Genomic DNA, 17,903 nt, shown 5'->3' with positions numbered 1-17,903 from the left:
GTATGGTTGTGCTTCTTTTTCTTTCCCCTTTCCCTCAAGAACCAGTCTTGCAAAGTGCACTGTGTAAGCCAGGGGTCTGAAATTCAGTTTATCACAAGATTCATACTCTAGAGGAGCTACAAAATGATGGGGGGGGGTATACTCATAGAATACTGGTGCAAAAGAGAGAGGGAAAGCCATAAATCTAAAGTGTGTAAATACATAGAGGATATTGAGAAACAGAGGTGAGAGTAGAGCCGTAGGGGTAATTTCATAAAAGCGCCATGAGGAATTATCAAAAGTGTTGCAGACCGAGAAGTTCGGGATGCTTAAAGTTTAGTGTCCTTTGTACGTTTCAGTATGGTAGTCATCAATGAACCTGCTGAAAACAGTTTAATAGAGTGATACAGGAGAATTAAAAGTTGAGACTTAGCAGTTGAAGAAATAAATCAATTTTGATTTATTTTTGAATAATTTTGATTTAGTTTGAATGAAAATTGAACCAGCATGAGAAGGGCAGAGTGGGATTTTCTCAGATGGCAATCAGATGAATTAGTGATAGATGCAGGACAGAGCATCACTTTCTACCCAGTTCCTGGAGGGAAGGAAGACATAGAACCCTGAACACTAGGGGACTGGATAGGCTCTGCACCTGAGCTGGCCTCCACTAGATATTGCAGGTGACTGTGAGGTACTGAATTCCATTGTAAAAGTCAGCCATGCCCAACCTGGTCCTATTCTCATAGGCCGTTGACTGAAGGAGGTTCCCCATTACTTCCCCTCTTGTTTAAATAACTATATACACAAAACTGTATACAATAGAAACATATCAAATATAAAAATTAGAATTAAAACCAGCATAAATAATATTAAGCAAGAAACATGCTAAATGTTTCAATAATTATTCTATCCTAAGGAGTCTAACTTTTATATTAGAAATGGCTAAGTCATAAGAGGAAGGTAACTATGACTATCTAGTCTTCAACCTCATCGAATGTTTGAGAAGGGAGATAATATTACTTGAGTAGGCAGAAAGTACAATCAAGCAGCTTCCAAAATGTGTAGTAAATGATAGACAAGTGGCCACCTGGGCAATCACCCCAAGTCTTATTTGCAACGTTGGAGCAACCAACATTGGGAAAGGCCTAGAGTAACTGACAGACCATTTTTAGAGGCAGGAAAATTTTCTAAACTGTCTTATGTGGTCTTAGCAAAGTTTGTCAGTCTTTTTTCTTATATCCTGCTTCTCCAGTCTGAACACTGTACATTTTGTCAGTGGTCGAGGCATGGGTGCTTCCTTTCCCAAAGGCCAGTTTTTCCAAGAAGAAAACAAGCTCCAAGTGGAGTGTCTTCAGTGCTCAACATTCTCTCGGAAATAGATCTGTGTTGCCAGGAGCAATGGTGTCTCATGTCAGCAGAACCCTAAGTTATTTAAATTCCATATTCTATAGCTCTTTGCAGTGGTTGATGATTACTTTTGTGGAATACAATCTCTGTATCTAAAGAACCTGATTAGTCTAACTGTAAGCATGACAAACATGGATAGCTGTTGACCTATAATTCTTTTTTTTAATTTATTTATTATGTATACAATATTCTGTCTGTCTGTATGCCTGCAGGCCAGAAGAGGGCACCAGACGCCATTACAGATGGTTGTAAGCCACCATGTGGTTGCTGGGAATTGAACTCAGGACCTTTGGAAGAGCAGGCAATGCTCTTAACCTCTGAGCCATCTCACCAGCCCGACCTATAATTCTTGATACTAAGACTTCATAATAGATTACTAAACAATCTTTAAACAACACTACAGCAAATGAGGACAATGACCTCAAAATGTAAACAATATATAAGTATCTTGATCAGAGTTAGAAATGAATAATGCAGTATGATACATATATCCTAAAATTGTGTCAATATACAAAAAGTGTTTAAAGAAGAGGTAGAAACATGCATGCATACAATATGACAAATAATTTTGCATAGGCGTATAAATACTGTAAACAAAAATAGCATATTCAGCATAACAAATATAATTTGAATTTGTATTAGTATACAAGAATCTATACCAGTGTAAATTATCTATAAATAATAGCTCACAACTCTTCACTCTATTACTCACTATTGTTATTAGCATGAGTAAGCTCACATTAACTTACCTATTATCCCATTCAATTTCCTTTTTAAAGTGAGATCTCTGAGACTATAAAACTTCCACCCTAACCCCCAATTTCATATCAGTTATAATCAACCCCTAATTGATGTCCCTAACCCTGAAGGCAAACTTTGTTGGGAAAAGGAAGGACTGTCATCTTCTAGAATTACTTCCAGCTGTCATGGGGCAAAGTTCTTTCTAAGGGATCCTGTAAAACTAAAATGATGGTTAGGTTTCAAGTTTACTATCTGGTATAATTACAAGTAGTCTAAGTAGTTAGTGTTCCAGTCACCACTCACTTTCATACTTTGAATACATCAATTGGCTGAAGGAGTTCTTGCTTACAGGCAACCAAATTGCAATTAGTTTCAAATGAACATAATTATCTTTCTTCGTAGTCTCTGGGTGGGTGGGTGGGTGGGTGGGTGGGTGGGTGGATGGGTGGATGGATGGATGCATAGATAGATAGATAGATAGATAGATAGATAGATAGATAGATAGATAGATAGATAGATAGATAGATAGATAAAAATACTCTCAATTTGAGAGTGAGGGAAACAGAAGGAAGGAGGGAGAAAACATAGGAGCAGCTGAAGGGAGGAAAGAAGGAACTGTGAAATGTAATTTGCTATAAGTAATGAAAATAAAATCCTATTTAAAAGAAGTGTAATGGAAAAAAAATCCCTTAGTACCATGAGAATAGCATAAAGCTCTGCCTTTTCGACAGAATTATAAGAGCTTTGTTCCACTTTACTTAAATCTTCTATTTTGTAACCTGCCTTTCCTGACTTGTTGGCATCAGTTTAAAATCTACAGGCTCCAGTTATTGGTGTGTCACGTACAATTCAGGAAAGAATCCAAGTAGTTCTCTTTATAAGACTAATTCTCTTACCTTCGTGATAATTGCTATTAATTTCTCCTAAAAAATTAGCACAAATTCTTTGCCAGGGTTCATTGTCTTCCCGTAATTTTTAATTTTATCAGTAATAAAAGGCACTATAATTTCTGCAGGGTCTATTCCTGCTAGTTGGCGAAGTCTCAGTTTTCCTTTTAGAATTATTCAGAGACCTTTTCCACATAAGTTTTTAATTTTTTACTTGGTTTATGTGGTAAAAAAAATTAAATGCTAAGATAATGTCTTTCCTCTGCATTAAAATTCTTATAGAGGAAATTCTGGAAGGCAGTATGACTAGAATGCAATCAAGATTTGGGTTCACCCTATCCACTTGTGCCTCCTATAATTTCAACCATAGTTAATTCTTTCTCTTCTTCAGCTGTTAATTCTCTGGGACTATTTAAGTCTTTGTCACCATCTAAGGTTTTGTTTAAATGAATTATTAAATGAGGTGTTATCCCAGCATCTGCTCTAAACTGAAAATGTCACCTAACAATCTGAAAGTCATTAAGAAACTGCAATTGGTCTCTTCTAACTTGTGCCTTGTGTGTGCTAATTTTCTGTAAGCCTATTTTATAACCTAGGTAGTTGACAGAATCTCCTCTTTGTTTTTTTGGGTTTTTTGTTTTTTGTTTTTTTCAGGAACAATTCGTAATCTCCATTTAGACAAAACTTCCTTTACTTCTTCAAACATTCCTTGTAAAGTATCTATATTTGAATCAGATAGCAAAAATGTCATCCATGTAATGGTAAATTCATAAATGTATGTTTATATCTAAGGTTGTTTTATTGGGGAAAATAATCAGCTCTATACTATAAATTAATAGCAAATGTGAATTAAGTCTAGATCTTCTAGAACTTGGTGAGTCAACAAAGTCTGACACATCACTTTGAGGCAGGACCAAGCCCCCTCTTACCTAGACTTTGCAAGGTATCCCTCCATAGGAAATAGGCTTCAAAATGCCAGTTTATGCACTAGGGATAAATACTGGTTCCACTGCCAGTGGCCCCACAGACTATCCAAGCCACACAACTGTCACCCACATTCAAAATGCCTATTTTGGTCATATGCAGGTTCTCCAACTGTCAGTGTGAAGTCAGTGAGCTCCCACTTGCTTAAGTCAGCTGTTTCTGTGGGTTTCCCCATCATGGTCTTGACCCCTTTGCTCACATTACTGCTTCTTCCTCTGTTCGACTGGACTCCAGGAGCTCAGCCCAGTGTTTAGTGTGGATCTCTGCTTCTGCTTTTATCAGTAACTGGATGAAGTTTCCTTTATGACTGTTAAGCTCGTCATCACGTTCTCTTTCTCCCTTTCTCCCTTCCTCACTCTTCTTCCATCCTCCTCCCTCCCCCTGTGCTCCCAATTTACTCAGGAGATCTTGTCTATTTCACCTTTCCAAGGGATCCATGTATGTCTCTCTTAGGGCTCTCCTTGTTTCCTGGCTTCTCTGGGATTGTGGATACAGGCTGGTTATCCTTTGCTTTTCGTCTAATATACACGTATGAGTGAGAACATATCATGTTTGTTTTTCTGGATCTGGGTTACTTCACACAGTATGAGTTTTTCTAGTTCTGTCTGTTTGCCTGAAATTTTCAAGATGTCATTGTTTGTGTAAATGTGCCACATTTTCTTTATCCATTCTTCAGTTGAGGGGTATCAAAGTTGTCTCCAGGTTCTGACTGTTATAAATAATGCTGCTATAAACATAGCTGAGCAAATATCCTTGTTATTTCAGTATTCATCCTTTGGATAGATGTCCAAGAGTGGTATTGCTGGATATTGAGGAAGATTGTGTTCCCAATTTTCTGAGAAACCTCCTATTAATTACCTTAGTGTGTGTGCATACATATATCTATGTGTTGTTTCCTTATTAGTGTTTTGTTTGATGTATATGGGTGTTTTGCGTTTATGCATGTATACTACACACTCGCTGATGCCCATAGAGGCTTGAAGAAGGTCTCAGGGTAACTGGGTTTACATATGGTTATGAACTGCCATGTTAGTGCTGGGAATCACATCCCAGTTCTCTGCAAGAATAATAGGTGCTCTTAACCATGAAGCCATCTCTCCAGCCCCTAGTGTGTTTAGTTTCTTACTTTAATCTGTGTTCCTGGTTATAAAGGAATGCTTTTTATAGACTTTCATTTTATATAAATATAAGCAAGGTGTGCCTGCTTCTATAAATGGGCAAAAGCAATAGAACATATTTTGGACTATTTTAATTGAGGGTCTTCTTCATGAACATGGGTTAATAAAGTTTATCATCAGTTACTGCACTGTTATTGTCTTAGTCACTGTTCATTTGCTGTGAAGAGACACTGTGATCAAGACAACTCTCACAAAAGAAAGTATTTGATTTGGTGCTAGCTTACATTTTTAGAGACTTAGTCTTTTGTCTTCGTGGTGGGGAGGATGGCAGAAGGTATGGCATGGTGCTGGAGAAATAGCTACAAGCTATAACCTAGTCTGCAAGTGGGGGCTGGGGAAGCATGTGTTTTTGAAACCTCAGCGCCCAATCCCAGTACTCCAATAAGGCCACACCTCCTAATCCTTCTAATCCATTTCAAATAGTTCTACTCCCTGCTGACTGAGCAAATATTTGAACCTGTGAGGATCATTCCTATTCAAACCACCACAATTATCAAGAATCTATCTCCATGCTAAATCATCCTGCTCTGTTACATATTCTTCCTCTTTTCCTTTATTGTGCTTAATTCCTACCCCAACATAAGTGTTACAGTATATGAAGAATATTTTTTTTACCTACATGGTTTTGTTCTTTCTTTAGAAATGAGAAACAATGTCAGATTATCAAAATAAACTAATTGCAGAGAAAATAAGGAAAGAATATTTTAAGGGAGAATTTTTATGCTGGACACATATCTTCTGAAACCTCATTAAAATCACAATAGAGAGGCTGAGATAATGCTCAGTGTATAAGAATATTCTCAGGCCCAATCACAAGAACCTGAGCTTGAACCACCAGTGACTATGTAAACATCCAGGCGTGGCCCCATTCTTCTATAATCCCTGTTCTGGAGAGAGACTGGAGACAGGAGGATTTCTTCAGTCCTCCTAGCCAAGTTCAGTAGAGACCATCTCGAGTAGTAAGGCAGAGAACAGTGGACCCCAAGTTGTCCTCTGGTTTCAAAATCTTTTAAGTGTAAATTAAATGCAGAGCCAAGAAGATGGCTCCCTGGTTATAGCACCTGCACACAAGTACAAAGGTCAGAGTTGATCCCCAGAACTCACAAAATGCAGGTTAGGTCTGGTGACTCATCTGTAATTCCAGTCCCAGCAGACAGGGGACCCCAGAGCACACAATCTAGCAAGGCAAGGTACATTGGCAGACTCAGATAGAGAAACCATGCTTCAACAAGGATGGAAGAGTCAGATGATTCCTGACTTCTGCCTTGGGCTTCCACCTACACACACACACGGCGCGCACGCACACACACACACAAAGAGAGAGAGAGAGAGAGAGAGAGAGAGAGAGAGAGAGAGAGAGAGAGAGAGAGAGAGAGAGAGAGAGAGAAGTTACATTTCACTGCAGCAGTAATAGCGTTATAGCGTTATTCCTCCATCTTATATAGATGAGAAGACACTTCCAGCAACTGGAGGGCATAAGCATCTGTAGCCAGCAAGAACTCCCTGCATGTAGACACCTCTCTGCTTTACTGCTCCCCAACAAGAGCCATCACCCTTAGGTCCTGGACTTCCTATGAAGAGTCTCTCTCTCTCCTGTGTGTGGAGGTGGTGGTCACGGTCTTCTGATTTTGTTTTTCTTGCCCTGCTTACTAGTTTGCTAGGAAAGATTTGAATACCAGCACAGACTATGAAATGAGAGTGACTGTGAAATCAGCTTTCATGGTATTACCTCTTCCTTTAGTGTATGTTTTCCCATTTAGATACAGTTTTTTTTGGGGGGGGGGGGTTTCCCCTATTTAGTTACAGAGTAAAAAAAACAAGCATCAAAATGAATGTCTGTTACTTAAAGCAACTTTCATTGTTGAGAATCTTTTGTCAGGATTATTTTTAAGTAAGTTATTTATCTTTTAAAATTTTGAGTGACTGAGTGACTGTCTCACTCACTGTTACCTCAGTTTCTGCAGCTGCGGGAGACTGGCTGTTGATCATGAGCAACACGGGCTTTCACATCTTAGTCAGGACCCCGTGGGCTGCTATCGGCAATGTGATTGCTAACTAATATATGTAACACAGCTTTAAGAGGAAATTGTCCTTGACATGCACTCTAGAAACTGAAAATGGGTTGTAGCCAAAATATGTATAAATCAGTGGCTTCTTAAATGCCTTGTTTCTAAGGAAATATGGCACAGGTTCTAATTCAGTTTTTCAGAACTGATGATTTTTTATGTGCTTGAATTAGAAATGTGGACACAATCATACTTTCTATTTTATATTCTTTTTTTTTTTTTAAATATTTATTTATTATGTATACAATATTCTGTCTGTGTGTTTGCCTGATAGCCAGAAGAGGGCACCAGACCCCGTTACAGATGGTTGTGAGGCACCATGTGGTTGCTGGGAATTGAACTCAGGACCTTTGGAAGAGCAGGCAATGCTCTTAACCTCTGAGCCATCTCTCCAGCCCCTCTATTTTATATTCTTAAAGCAGCATTTTAGTGGGGACAGAAAACACTAGCTTATCTCCCAAGCATTATAAACTTGTTTAAATACCCTTTTCAAAGCTCTAAAGTGGGACTTGGATCCTGTTGACGTCCTTACTCACATCCTACCTGTCCACGTACCTGTAGGTACAGACATTAACCACACCCTCTGTGCTAGCCTGTTCCTCCTTTGGCTCAGCATTGGGGTTATTTGAATAGCTCAGTTGAGAGGCGCTTTTCTTTTTGAATTGTGAAGCTTGAAGAGCTAGAGAAAGTCAGCAGCATTTCTCAAGTGCTACCATGGAGATTTACAAGCTGACCTTGCCTGCAAGATCTTGGAAGGCCTGCTTATTACCTTAGACACATTGGATACTGAGAGCAATTCTATTGCTTGGCTAATTAGATCCTTATTTTATTTTTTTCATTTGTCGAGGATTTAATTATTCTAGTTGGAACTATATTTTTTGTTTGTTGCATTTATTATTGGGTTGTGGGGGTTTTCTTCTATTTTGGTTTTTGACTTGATGGATTTTGTGGGATAGTTTTTCTGTTTTAAGCTAAACTTTTGTATCAGCTTTTTGTTGTTGTATTTCTATGAATTATAATTTACTTGTAAATACTAAAGAAAATTTTGTACTAGTATAGAATGTCTTGATAAATTCTAAGGAACTTTAATGTAGTAAGTATAAAGAAAACTGATGAAGCAGAAGCAGCTCGACACCTCATATAGAATGGATTCTTCCGGGACCCATTTGACCACTGTCCAGCTCAGTGGCTCCTCATTGGAAGAACAGGAGGTAGACTTTTATGAAGTTGAATCTCGTGTGCCTTTGCCGTATTTTTATCCTCTGTCTGAACATTTGGATGACAAGAACTCAGTAATTATCAACATTTCTATTTTTCATTTTACTCACAAAAGAAATGGACACATATTAAAACTTATTTCTAAAATTTCACTGCCCACCCCTCCTTATTCAGTAAGTATACAGTAGTACTTTAACATTGTAGTGCACTGTAATGAGTTGGAAATGTCACTGTCTTTATAGAGGGTGACTGGACCAGACCCTAGCTTGACTATCATTGGGTATTACTGCTCACACACCTGAGGTGGGCAGAAATGCTAAATTTGTTCTTCAGACCTCAACTTCACTGCTTTTGACTTAAGATAGTACAATAAGCTAAATATTACATTTCTTCAGTACCAGTCAAGCTATTTAAAAACAGCCTTCCAGTCCTTAAGAGTGTGTGTCTGTAATACCCAAAATAAGAAGAAAAAAAAAATCAGTGAATGTCTGTGAGGAAATGGGTTTTATGCTGCCTGAGATTGCCTAGGGAATTGCTGTGCCACTTGGGGATGTTTGTAGTGACAGCCCTATTGGCCGTAGCTATAGACATAGTAAAGGGAGCTTGTATTCTGAATGCTTTTTACGACCGCAAGGACTTGTTTTCTGTTTTAATAAGCTTTTTAATTTCATAGAGAAATAACCTTTTTAGCTTTTAACATGAAGTATATTTTGTGAACACTCCTAAGATCAAATGCTCAGTGTAAAAATGCCTGCATGTTCAGGACTTCTGGTCCATAGCATCTTTAAATATGTTGTGAACATTCTCTATGGGCTATTTAGCATTTTTTATGACTTGCATGGCTTTATAAATCATAGCTAATATTTACTGTGCCAGATGATTTTAAGAATAGTTTTGCTGCCTCACTAACAATTTTTAAAGTGACAGAATATTTACTGATGCTTTACGCATAGTTTAACACTGTTTGCTGGAAAGTTAAAACTCTGAATTTTATTTTATTTTTTATATGTATTGCATGTTGTTGCCCATGGTAGGGATCAGTCATGCTCTACCTGTGGGGAAGAAATTCAAGTCTAAATTATTGAGATGAAAATTTGAAGAGGATCTTTTATTCCAGTGAAGTATGAACCCAGTGTGTTATCCTAATTTGTTTCATAGCTTTATTTTGTTTTATTGCTTCAAAGTTTTTGTTTTGTTTTTTCTTGTTCTTGTTGTAAATTTCTGTGTATACTGTCATGCTAACTAGCTTAAATCTTGTGAAATGAGAGATAAAAGCAAGGGTTTGGCAGTTCATTCATGTAAAGCAGGATTTTATTTTGTTTAAATCCTCTATTGAATTTCTGTAATAAATCTGAAATATGGAAAGAAATGCACCTGTTTTGGTTACAATCTGAACTCTTAGAGAGTTCCCACTTTTATTAGGTGACAATTAGTTTCCTGGAGAGATTTACATGTGCATATGCAGAAGTGATGGATACTTTTGGAAATAGCTGTTGCAGCTAACTTAAAAAAGGTATTTGTGTACGGATGAGTTCATACTTTCTGGTCATGTTTCTTTACAATCTAAGCAAATGTATTTTGCATTTTAAAAGAATAAATCCTTTTCCCATTTAAATGTGTTTACATAAAAGTTTTATCCTTTTTGGTGATATTTTCCATTTCATATGAATTCTCATTGAAATAATATTTTAAGTGATATTTTAAGTGTCTTATTAAAACAAGAATAATTACATGTGACTCTTTGGACATTTATTTACAACAGTGGTTCTCAACCTGTGGATCTCAACCCCTTTGGGATCAAATGACCCTTTCATAGGGGTTGCCTAAGACCATTGAAAACCAGATTTATATTATAATTCATAACAACAAAATTACAGTTATGAAGAAGCAATGAAAATAACTTTAGGATTAGGGGGCACTGCAACATAAGGAACTGTACTAAAGGGTGGCAGCATTGGAAGGTTGAGAACCATTAATTTAAAGTGATCATAAGCTTTAGTGACACTATAGTCTATGTCTTTCCGTAAATCGTACTCAGATATAAAGCACAGAAATAATATTATATATAAATGCATTATTAATATAATTAAATGTGTCATTGTTTTAATATATTGGTTTATTATCTTTAGAATTATATAGCCATATTTAATATTAATGTGGTTTTTTTTTTTTTTTGGTTTTTTTTTTTTTTTTTTTTGGTTTTTTGAGACAGGGTTTCTCTGTGGTTTTGGAGCCTGTCCTGGAACTAGCTCTTGTAGACCAGGCTGGTCTCGAACTCACAAAGATCCGCCTGCCTCTGCCTCCCAAGTGCTGGGATTAAAGGCATATGCCACCACCGCCCGGCTATTAATGTGTTTTATGATACATTACTTCCATCTAAGCTAGAAAACACTATCTGGTTATATTTTAAATTTAGAACTTAGTAGTTATATCTTCGAGTTTCACAGAGTACATGTAAACTCAAAGATCCCCCAAGACTTGCTGTGGCTCTACTGTAGACACATGCAGCTACTTGCTTTTGAAAGCTTCAGATTCGTACTGATGAAGACAGGTAACAAGGACAGCCCTTCAGAGGCCAGATGACAAGCAGGGTCACTGCCTTGTGAGTTTACACCACTGGCCCAGTAACAGTGACCATTTACCTCTGCTTCAAATCTGTGGCTCCAGTCCCTTCTGCCATCTCTGCCACCCATGAGTCTTTATGCTCTTAGCACTTGAAGGGCACTAGATTTTTAATGTTTCTGTCATCCAAGGTTTTTCAGTAAGCTGAATATCTTCAGATGCTTTAACGTTTTTACAAATTCTTTCCAGAAGTATGATGCTTTCATTTAATATGCACGTGTTACAATTTTATTTATTGCTGTCCTGTGATTTTGTTTTTGACGCCATGTGTTAGTATACAGTCAGTACTGAAGATGTTAACAGTCAGATGTTGAAGTGGAAGTCTGTAGGAATACAGAGAGCTTTGCCTCACTAGCTCTATCCCTGTTGTATGACAATGTATGTCCACTGATCCAAAGTCAGATGCATATTCCATGGCTCCGTGAAACTGGCCTAGATCACTTACAGAACGTGACATACAGTAAACGTATGTATTTGCCTTGACTTATCCTACCTGCTGTTAACATGTGCTGCAAGTGTTTGGCTGTAATTTAATGTCTTTATTTGGGATCTTTTTTATTGTTTTGCTTGTTTACAAGAAATAATACTGAGTTCCCAATACTTACCTTCTTTTGTGTTCTCTTGCCCTCCTGGTTTAGCTTGAACATGCGAAAGTTACACAGACCCAGTTGGTGTGTGAAACGGCTAGACAAAAACAGGAAGCAGAGGAGTCACTTAGATGCATAGAAGAACTCCAGGAGCGACTTCAGGATGAGTCCAGCGCCAGAGAGCAGCTGGCTGTGGAGCTGAATAGAGCCGAAAGTAAGTGCCTTGCCTCTGGACACTGAGGCAGGAGATGTTTCAGTCCTAAAATAGAGACTTGGATGCATATTCTGGTTTGTAAACCCCAGTCTAACTTAAAGTGAACATTAAAAAATGTTTATAGTTTGTCCTCTGAGTTTCCCTAAGCAGTTAAAAAAAATTAAGAATGCACACACACACACACACACATGTTATAAAAAGAATCTATAGAATTATAGATAACATTAAAAAGTTATGTGATTAAAAAGTAGATGATGGTGAGTCTGAGGTAATTCCTTAAAAATGAGAAACTAAGGCTAAGGTTTCTATTTGTACGGTATAAGGTCATTATTAAATGTGGTCGCAGACTTTAACCTCTAAAACCCTCTTCTAGTCTCTGACTATTGAGGGTGTTGGCCTTTTAGAATTGTTATATCAACCTTCTCTAATATATTTAAAATGTGATCCAATTCACAAGCTGTATTTTAAGCTCCTAGGAGCCTGTCTGTTTCTGGATAAACTGAACTGCATATGTGCGTTGTGGTACTTTAGTATAGCAAGTACTAGACAGTTTAGGTAGATTCCGTGTTGATGTGCAGTGAACAAGAACAATTACTGCAAATGACAGTAAAGCTCAGCAGCAGACTTTCAATAGGATGGAGTGATAGAAAGTTTGCTCACAGGATGTCTTTATTGTTAATACCTAGTGTAGCTTGGCCTAGACACACACATCTGCAATCTCAACACTTAGAAGGCTGAGGCAGGAGGATCACAATGTTCAAGGCTAGCATAGGATATAATAGTGAGACCCTATCTCAAAAAACAAAACCTGATTGTGAATTTAAATTAGAAGCAATTCCATTCTCCTGCTTTGTGTCTTATAGATATTATTGATGGATATTCAGATGAAAAACTTGCTTTTGAAAGAGAAATTCAGGAAAAATCATATGTGATAGATCATCTAGAGCAGCAATTGTTACATGCGAACCGGAGACTGCAGGAACTGGAAGCTGAGCAACAGCAAGTGCAGGAGGAGAGAGAGCTGCTGTCCAGGCAGAAGGCGGCAATGAGAGAGATGGCAGGCCCAGTGGAGCAGCGTATGTACTGAGACTTTGTATCATATAGTTCCTCTTCTATTTTTCTTCTTCAGATGCTCATGCGGTAGACAATCCTCTTCAGTGCCATTATTTATATATTTTATATACAAACTTGAAAAATCTTAAGAAAATATACTTTAAAAGCAAATGAGTTATTAGCCATTTTTATGGAATCATTTTCTATTTTGCCTTTTAAGGATATTAACTTTTAGCAGGAAAAGATATTTATTTATGCTCCAACATCTTATCAAAAAGAAAAAAGCTAAAAGTAATGAGGCTGTGTGTTTTGGAAATGGATACAACAGAGTTCTTTTAGTAGGAGACTGATGTAGATGGGTCTTCTATCTATGTGTTACTTTCATTGGTCAAGTAAAGAAACTGCCTTGGCCTTTGATAGGACAGCAGCTTAGATAGGCGGAGTAGACAGAACAGAATGCTGGGAAGAAGGGAAGTGAGGCAGATGCCATGCCTCTTCTCTCTGAGACAGGCGCAGGTTAAGATCTTTCCTGGTGCTACACAGATTACTAAATATGGGTTAAAGCAAGATATGAGAATTAGCCAATAAGAGGCTGAAACTAATGGGCCAGGCAGTGTTTAAATGAATATAGTTTCCGTGTAATTATTTTGGGTAAAGCTAGCTGGCGGCCGGGAGCCTGGCGGCTTGAAGCGGCCCACTGCTCCTTGTACAGGAGACAGGTGATGAAAGTGTTGTCAACACTGATCTGGTGCTAGTCATGAGCAGGTGTAGGCTGTGTGAGCTTGCAAGCCCCGGAGACCCCAGGAGATCTGACATCTCCTTCAGGGGGATTCAGAGAACATTTAACTTTATAATAGCTAATTTTTGCATCTTGATTTTAAAGCTTGTTGAGTGGTGAATATCTGTGTTTGTGACCATGGACTCTGACTCCTGTTTATCACACCCTCTTTGATTTTAAATGCACAGTTGGGATCTATATACTTGGAGTTTCTCTATTTTCATCAACTTAGAAATAAAACTTACATTTTCGTGTGTGTGTGTGTGTGTGTGTGTGTATGTGTATGTGTATGTGTTGGAGGAAGATGGCTCAGATTAGTTTGACCTAAGTTCAGGGCTGGAATTTTTAAGGTTAAAAGGTCTCATTAATACATACAAAATTTGCAAAAGACTGTGGGTAACACAGTGATAATCAGTGATGTCAGCATTTTAATGTGTACAGCTATGCATTATTATATTTGAGGAAGTAGAAGACATAACTGTAATTTTGTTTTTACTCTCCTAGGGCCAATAAATGCTGCAGTTGCTGCAGCTCCCGGAGGAGGTGTGTGCACTTGCATGCACTGTTTTTGGGTGGTAGACTCACAACTTATTTTTGGGTGACCCTCAGTTTTCAACTAACATTTCTTCTAATTTTGCAGTTTTTCTGTTGTGTTTCTTTCATACTTACAATGTTTTCTTTTCAGCAGTAACAGCTTAATTTACAATAAAAACATTTTGTTTTGCTATTAACATCTGAGATTCATAGTTAGCATCATCTTATTTCATCTGCTTTTGCACAGAGTTCAAAACCATTTTGATATTTCAAAAGAAATGTTGAGTATCATTAAGAAACAAACTATTTTTGTTCTATGAATGAGTTAAGCTCTCTGGTCTCTGGTTCTTCAGAGTGTTCCTTGCCAAACAGAAGAGCTGGTAAGCTGATGGTGGCAAATGAATCAGTTAATTTACTAAGAGGCTTTGTGGCTGGTTAACTTTGATACTAACATATAATAGTGATAATATTTTAGAAAAGATGTTCTCTATAGATTCCTGATCTGATCACAATGGTGGCACATCAGTTAGTATAAAAGTTCTAGAAGGTTCTTTTCTCTTTTTCTCTTTGCTGTCTATACTTTATCACCTACAATAACAACAGCTAATCTTCACACAATCCTTTTTATACCTTAGATACTTGTTTTTTACACATTAATTTCATCCCCAGTTGCTCATATAATGAAACTGAAGACCGTCTTATCAAATGTCACATAGGAGAAGAGTAGTGGAAGTAGGAATTGAATGTGCTCCTCATGCACTAACCACATCAGTCCCATACGTGTTCATGTCCCCTTGCTGCAAAACATGTAAACATGAAAAGGTAGTTCAGGGATATGGATCTAATGTAATAAAACTTAACACTAGTCATAAATTCTGACTGTCGTCTCCTTCCTCTTTATGTTCCCCTTTCCTTGGTTAAAGATTTACAGTATTTGCTTACTGTGTTTATTATGTATGCATATGAAGGTGACTTTTGGCTTTGGAATAGACTCAATGTTGCCTATGGTTAAAAATGTGGTCAGTGTTTTATGTTTTAATTCAATTGAACTTTGTTCTTTCCTTAATCGTAAAAATGGATTATTCTGTTATTTACTATATTGTTTTCACAAAAATACCTTTCTGTAATAGAAATTTTTATTTTCGTTCATTCTACCTAATAGTAGTTAACTTTCTTGTGTACGAGTATTTTGAGATTCCAAAAGAATTTAGTTTTTTTTTTTTTTTTTTTTTTTTTTTTTTGGTTTTTTGAGACAGGGTTTCTCTGTGGCTTTGGAGCCTGTCCTGGAACTAGCTCTTGTAGACCAGGCCGGTCTCGAACTCACAGAGATTCACCTGCCTCTGCCTCCCAAGTGCTGGGATTAAAGGCGTGCGCCACCACCGCCCGGCTTAAGAATTTAGTTTTTAATGTAAAGTAATTCTCAGCTTTTGCTTCATGAAGATAAAGTTTAAAGGTAGTAGTTTGTGACTTCATTATCATACTATCATAAATCATTATTTACCCAAGTGCATTTTGCCGTATTTGTAAACAGGATTTCTGCAGGAGACAGAAAAGCTAATGAAAGAAAAGCTCCAAGTACAATGCCAAGCAGAAAAAGTACACAGTGAACTCCAGAATCAAGTTAAAATTCTCGAAATGGACGTTGAAGAAAAGATCAGTAAGCTAATAGAAATGGAGCAGGAGAAAAATGCCGAAGTAACAGACCTCAGGCAGCAAAACCAAGCCCTGGAGAAACAACTAGAAAATTTGAGAAAATTTGTTGATGTAAGTATCTTCAGCTTGAGCTACATTTTGAAATCATGTCTTTGTTGGTTGGATGGGCAGATAGAATTCATGGGTGGGTGGACAGACGGACGACTAACAATGAGACAGGTAGGTGTTTAAGTGGGTGGATGGATGGATTGGGTGGGTAGCTGGATGACCACTAAGGCTGAGGGTACAACTTGGTGATACAATCCATGCTTGCTTAGTATTCAGGAGTCTCTGAATCGAATGCCTAGCAACACAAAGATTAAGTATGAGCTGAGTGGTGTTGGCGCACACCTTTAATCCCAGCACTCAGGAGGCAGAGGCAAGCGGATCTCTGTGAGTTCGAGACCAGCCTGGTATACAGAGTGAATTCCAGGACAACCAGGTCTGTTACACAGAGAAAGTGTCTCAAAAAAAAAAATGTTTAATGGATAAATATTTTTATAAAGAAATTAAAAGCACTCCTAGTTGTGAATAACCCTAAGCAGCTCTGTTTTCCAAATTCAAAGTTAAGCTTTTTCTAGTTTTGCCTTTTGATAGTAGTCACATCAGAGAAGAACTCCAAGAGTTAAAACTGCTCCTGCACAGCAGGTAAGCACAGCTCCCAGTGTGGCACAGAGCACTGGGGCAGGCACCGCTGTCATGCTGCCGCCATTCTCACCCAGAATCTCATTGCTTTTGACTTCTCGCACAGAACATCTTTAGGGTTTCATAAGCCAGTGTAGGCTGATATTTCTGTCCTGCCAGCCAGCTCTCAAGTAACCACACAGACTTATTATTAATTATAAATGTGCAATCCATATTTCTTATCTACATCCTACCACGTGACTCTGTACGGCATGCTCATCTTGTTTCTCTCCTCCTTCCTTTATCCTGGAGAGCTCTCTCCCCTGGCCTGAAGTCCTGCCTAACCTCTTTCTGCGTACCTATTGGCCAGTTAGCTCTTTATTAAACCAGTGAGAGCAGCACATCTTCACAGTGTACAGGACTACTCACAGCAGCCAGTGACCTTCACTTGTCAGAGAATCAATGGAATACATTTTGTTTTTTTAGGTGTGCATCTAGAATAGGATTAAGCAAACCAATTTATATTGTTTACCTGTTCTCAAACTGAATTAGCAATAGATTCCTTTTTTGTACAAGTTCATCTTGTTCTTATTCTACATTTAACATTATTTTAGTAAAAAGGATAGTACTGCTAATAATTTTAAATACTCAAGTTTTTGTTAAAGAGCCCAAATATGCGATGTACTATAACCTCCAAAGATGTGTTTTCTTCTTTTTTATTTTTTATTTTTTTAAATAACAACAAAAGTGGGGCTGGAGAGATGGCTCAGCAGTTAAGAGCATTGCCTGCTCTTCCAAAGGTCCTGAGTTCAATTCCCGGCAACCACATGCTGGCTCACAACCATCTGTAATGAGGTCTGGTGCCCTCACAGACAGAATATTGTATACATAATAAATAAATAAATATTTAAAAAAATAACAACAAAAGTCACTAATTTTATTAGCTTCTGGATACAGGTTTCTTCCAGCATTCTGTACGACTAAGTACCCACAATGCAGTTCTGTGTGCTGGAGTCATCTGGCAGTTTGTGGAAGGTGCTGGTACTGATGTGTGTGAGCAGGAAACAGATTTTGGGGGGAGATTCTTGGTGGCCTTAATCAGTGTGGTTTGATTATTAAATATTGCATGATGAAATAGGTTAGTGTTAGGGAGATTTGAGATAAATTGTTATTTTCCAAATGGCAAACACATGACTCTTCAAAGCCCTGAGTCTGTAAAAGCTCCAAAGAAACCAGAGTGGCTTAATATGGGCGTGTCAATAGGTCACTGATAGATAGGGTTCCAAATGCCACCTGGAAATTAATCTTCAACACCACCCCCCACCATCACCCCCATCAG

General features: G+C 37.8%; 1 protein-coding gene across 9 annotated transcripts in view; it reads left to right on the top strand.

The window, feature by feature from the left end:
• The window catches only part of Akap9 (A-kinase anchoring protein 9), a 122,582-nt gene that overhangs the window by 66,507 nt on the left and 38,172 nt on the right, over positions 1-17,903 (top strand). For all 9 annotated transcript variants that reach the window (XM_057758361.1, XM_057758359.1, XM_057758356.1 and 6 more), the window contains 3 exons: positions 11,721-11,883; positions 12,747-12,959; positions 15,780-16,012. In XM_057758361.1, coding sequence (XP_057614344.1) covers positions 11,721-11,883; positions 12,747-12,959; positions 15,780-16,012 — 609 coding nt within the window. The remainder of the gene's footprint in view (positions 1-11,720; positions 11,884-12,746; positions 12,960-15,779; positions 16,013-17,903) is intronic.

Source organism: Chionomys nivalis, chromosome 26, assembly GCF_950005125.1.
Source record: "Chionomys nivalis chromosome 26, mChiNiv1.1, whole genome shotgun sequence".
Classification (NCBI taxonomy): domain Eukaryota; kingdom Metazoa; phylum Chordata; class Mammalia; order Rodentia; family Cricetidae; genus Chionomys; species Chionomys nivalis.
Note: the sequence above shows the minus strand (reverse complement) of the source record. Positions and strands in the feature narration are given on the sequence as shown.